The sequence below is a fragment of the Emys orbicularis genome, chromosome 12 (assembly GCF_028017835.1).
Source record: "Emys orbicularis isolate rEmyOrb1 chromosome 12, rEmyOrb1.hap1, whole genome shotgun sequence".
Classification (NCBI taxonomy): Eukaryota; Metazoa; Chordata; order Testudines; family Emydidae; genus Emys; species Emys orbicularis.
The window spans coordinates 40,849,097-40,852,275 of NC_088694.1; the positions used below are offsets into that span (position 1 = coordinate 40,849,097).

A 3,179-nucleotide genomic window follows, 5' to 3' on the forward strand; every position below is an offset into this window, starting at 1 on the left:
TTGTGTTTTCCTACCTCACAGGGGTGTTGGAAGGATAAGTACATTAAAAATGGTGAGGAACTCAGATGCTGCTGTAATGTGGCCATAAGTACAATACTTAATATGGCACACAAATTCTACTGACATATCTTAGACAACTTTTGTTGCAATGTACTCTCCATCTCCCTTTGAAATTAGATCTTTCACTGCAATACTAATTTTGTCCTTGTTTAATGTAAACATAACTATATTTTTTTCCTTCTCAGTAATTAATATTCCCATCAGAAGAATTGTCAAGAGAGTTTTCACCTTCTCCTATAAAGGATAAATAATGAACCAGGAGAGACGATCGCTTTTTGGTGCTGTTGGCCTCAATGCGGAGCGCGGGGCAGGACAACCTGGGGACATGCAGGTCATATTACTTTCAGGAGTGAAGCACAAGAAGAGTTTAGAGATGGATGATGGGCTGTGGAGCCCAGAACCCGGCCCCTGAAATGCTTAGTGAAGCAGTCACATCAGACAGTCCAGCTGGTAACAGAACTTCCTTAGAGGTAAAACAGCTGTTTTGCAATCTTGTTGTCATGATCAGATTTGGAGACAAGATAGACCTGCCAGGTCACCTGGTCCATCATCTCTGCTCAATTAGGATTTTTACCCTTCAGTGTGGGAAGCTACTTCAAAGCAGTGTGGGGCGGTTTAGGGAGATTATGGTGGTGAAGTGCTTTTTAAGATGCAGGATATTACTCATTGTTAATTATTAAGATGACTTTATTGTATTAGTCACAGCTTTCCCATGTATATCTTTAAACTATTCCAGAAGTGAGGCTTCTGCCTCTTTCCTTGGGATATTGTCACGTAGGACAGCTCATTGTTAGTAAGTGTATCCTCTCCCATCTGAGTAGCTCCACCTGCAAGCATCTGTCTAGGATAGGATGTATCCTCCCTTTCCTACCTCAAATAAGTTTAAGATAAATATCTATGAAACAGATTTTTTTGCAGCACAGACATACCCTATAACTCAGTTTTGTCCATAGTTTGATCCATATTAAATACCATCTGTCAGCCTCTCTGTCACACAGGGTGAACGTTTGATCAATAAAAATATTTTCTGCTTTGGCAGTTGAGATAATAATTTAGGTTTTCACACTTCATTCTTTTTTGAATATTTGGATCAACCGAAGGAGTCTTTAATGAGTGATACTAATTAATATTTTGCAACAGGTAATTTTATTTGTTTGCTTTGCCTTCCCCCTAAAATCCCCAATACTGTAACTATCTGTCAATATCAAACTAGAAAGGTGTTGACTACACCAGAATAAAATCACATTGTTCTGATCTGGTATGTCAGGAAGCGGGATTGAGACGATATGAACAAAATGTGTCAGCTTAACTACCTGCATACTTGCCCCAAAATAGCCCCCCCTTCCTCCATATTATCTATCTATCTATCTATCTATCTATCTATCTATCTATCTATCTATCTATCTATCTATCTATCTATCTAACATCATAGTGGTATTATGGGCACCTTATCCAATTTCCCATGGCATTAAACAGGTTTCAAGAGATTAATATTCTTCTTAACCCTATGACAGAAAATTTGTTCCAGGCAACATATCTGCTTAGGTTGCATCCTCCATCCAGTTTTTCTGCCAATAACGCTCCAGGGGAGACAGTGAAATATTATTTATGTATACTAAGATTTTCAAAACAACCCATTGGGGTCAGGAACCAAAATCCAATTCAGTTTGGGTGCCTAGCTCACTAAAGTCATTTTGAAAACAGATATTGAATTAATTACTCATAATCTGTGAAAATGTGATGCTATTTTCTTTAGTCTCCCAACAGACATCAAAGTTTGTTTCATTTTCCCTAGATAAGCTGCATGGCAGATAGAAACTGGAGAAATCAAACGTCCATCACGGAATTCATCCTCCTGGGTTTTGGGGATCTTCCTGAACTGCAGAATCTTCTCTTCCTGTTGTTTCTAGTGATCTACATTGTGACCGTGGCTGGAAACATCCTCATCATTGCGCTTGTTGTGACTGATCAGCACCTTCACACCCCCATGTACTTCTTCCTGGGGAACTTGTCCTGCCTGGAGACCTGCTACAGCTCCACCATCCTGCCCAGGATGCTGGCCAGTTTCCTGACTGGGGACAGAACCATTTCTGTTAGGGGCTGCATTGTACAATTTCATTTCTTTTGTTCTTTGGCAGCTACAGAATGTTACCTCCTAGCCGCGATGTCTTATGATCGGTATTTAGCGATATGTAAACCCCTGCATTATGCAGCTCTTATGAACGGTAGATTTATTCTCCAGCTAGCAGCTGGGTCTTGGATACTGGGGTCACTGGCTTGTAGCACAGTAATATATTTGATGTCACAGCTAATTTTCTGTGGTCCCAATGAAATTGACCATTTCTTTTGTGATTTCACCCCAATCATAAAACTCTCCTGTAGCGAAAACCACCTCGTCGTACTCCTGGATTCCATCCTGGGCTGTGTATTCACTCTGCCACCATTTCTGCTGACTGTGATATCATATATTTTTATCATTGCCACCATCCTGAGAATCCCTTCAATCACTGGGAGGCAAAAGGCCTTTTCCACCTGCTCCTCCCACCTCATCATTGTTACACTTTTCTATTTGACCCTAATGATTGTTTATATGTTGCCAAAAAACAACCATCTGAGGGCCTTTCACACAGCACTCTCTGTCGGCTACACAGTTGTGACCCCCCTGGCCAACCCCCTCATCTACAGCCTGAGGAACAAAGAGGTGAAGGAGGCACTGAGGAAAGTGGTCAGTAAATTGGTGCCTTTCACACGCCATCACACAAATCAAGCTAATTGTGTATCACTGGCAGTGAAATGAAGATCATTTGACCTGATTTATTGATGCAGAGAGGCAGAGTCCAGGTGGCCTGGAGCTAACTGACTAACAAAAGAAGTAAAATGAACACAATACAAATGTTCTGACTGCTCAAACTCTCACTCACATTTTGGACTGATTCTTGTTATTGCTGTTGGGGACCTGGTTGCAGCTCATGTGTAATCTCTTAACATCCCTTTCTCGCCCCCCTGTCTTTTTTTTCTTCATTTTTCTTTCTCACCAGCCATTCCACAATCCCTTCTTCTCTTGCTCCCTCCTTTGTTCACCACCTTCCCCTGCTCTCTCACCATTCCTCCATTCCAGT

General features: G+C 41.3%; 1 protein-coding gene across 1 annotated transcript; it reads left to right on the forward strand.

The window, feature by feature from the left end:
- Nucleotides 1–1,864: 1,864 nt before the first annotated feature.
- LOC135886198 (olfactory receptor 1f45-like) lies at nucleotides 1,865–2,857 on the forward strand. Its single transcript, XM_065414044.1, has one exon. It carries the CDS (start codon nucleotides 1,865–1,867, stop codon nucleotides 2,855–2,857), a length of 993 nt encoding a protein of 330 aa, XP_065270116.1.
- The last annotated feature ends 322 nt before the right edge of the window (nucleotides 2,858–3,179 follow it).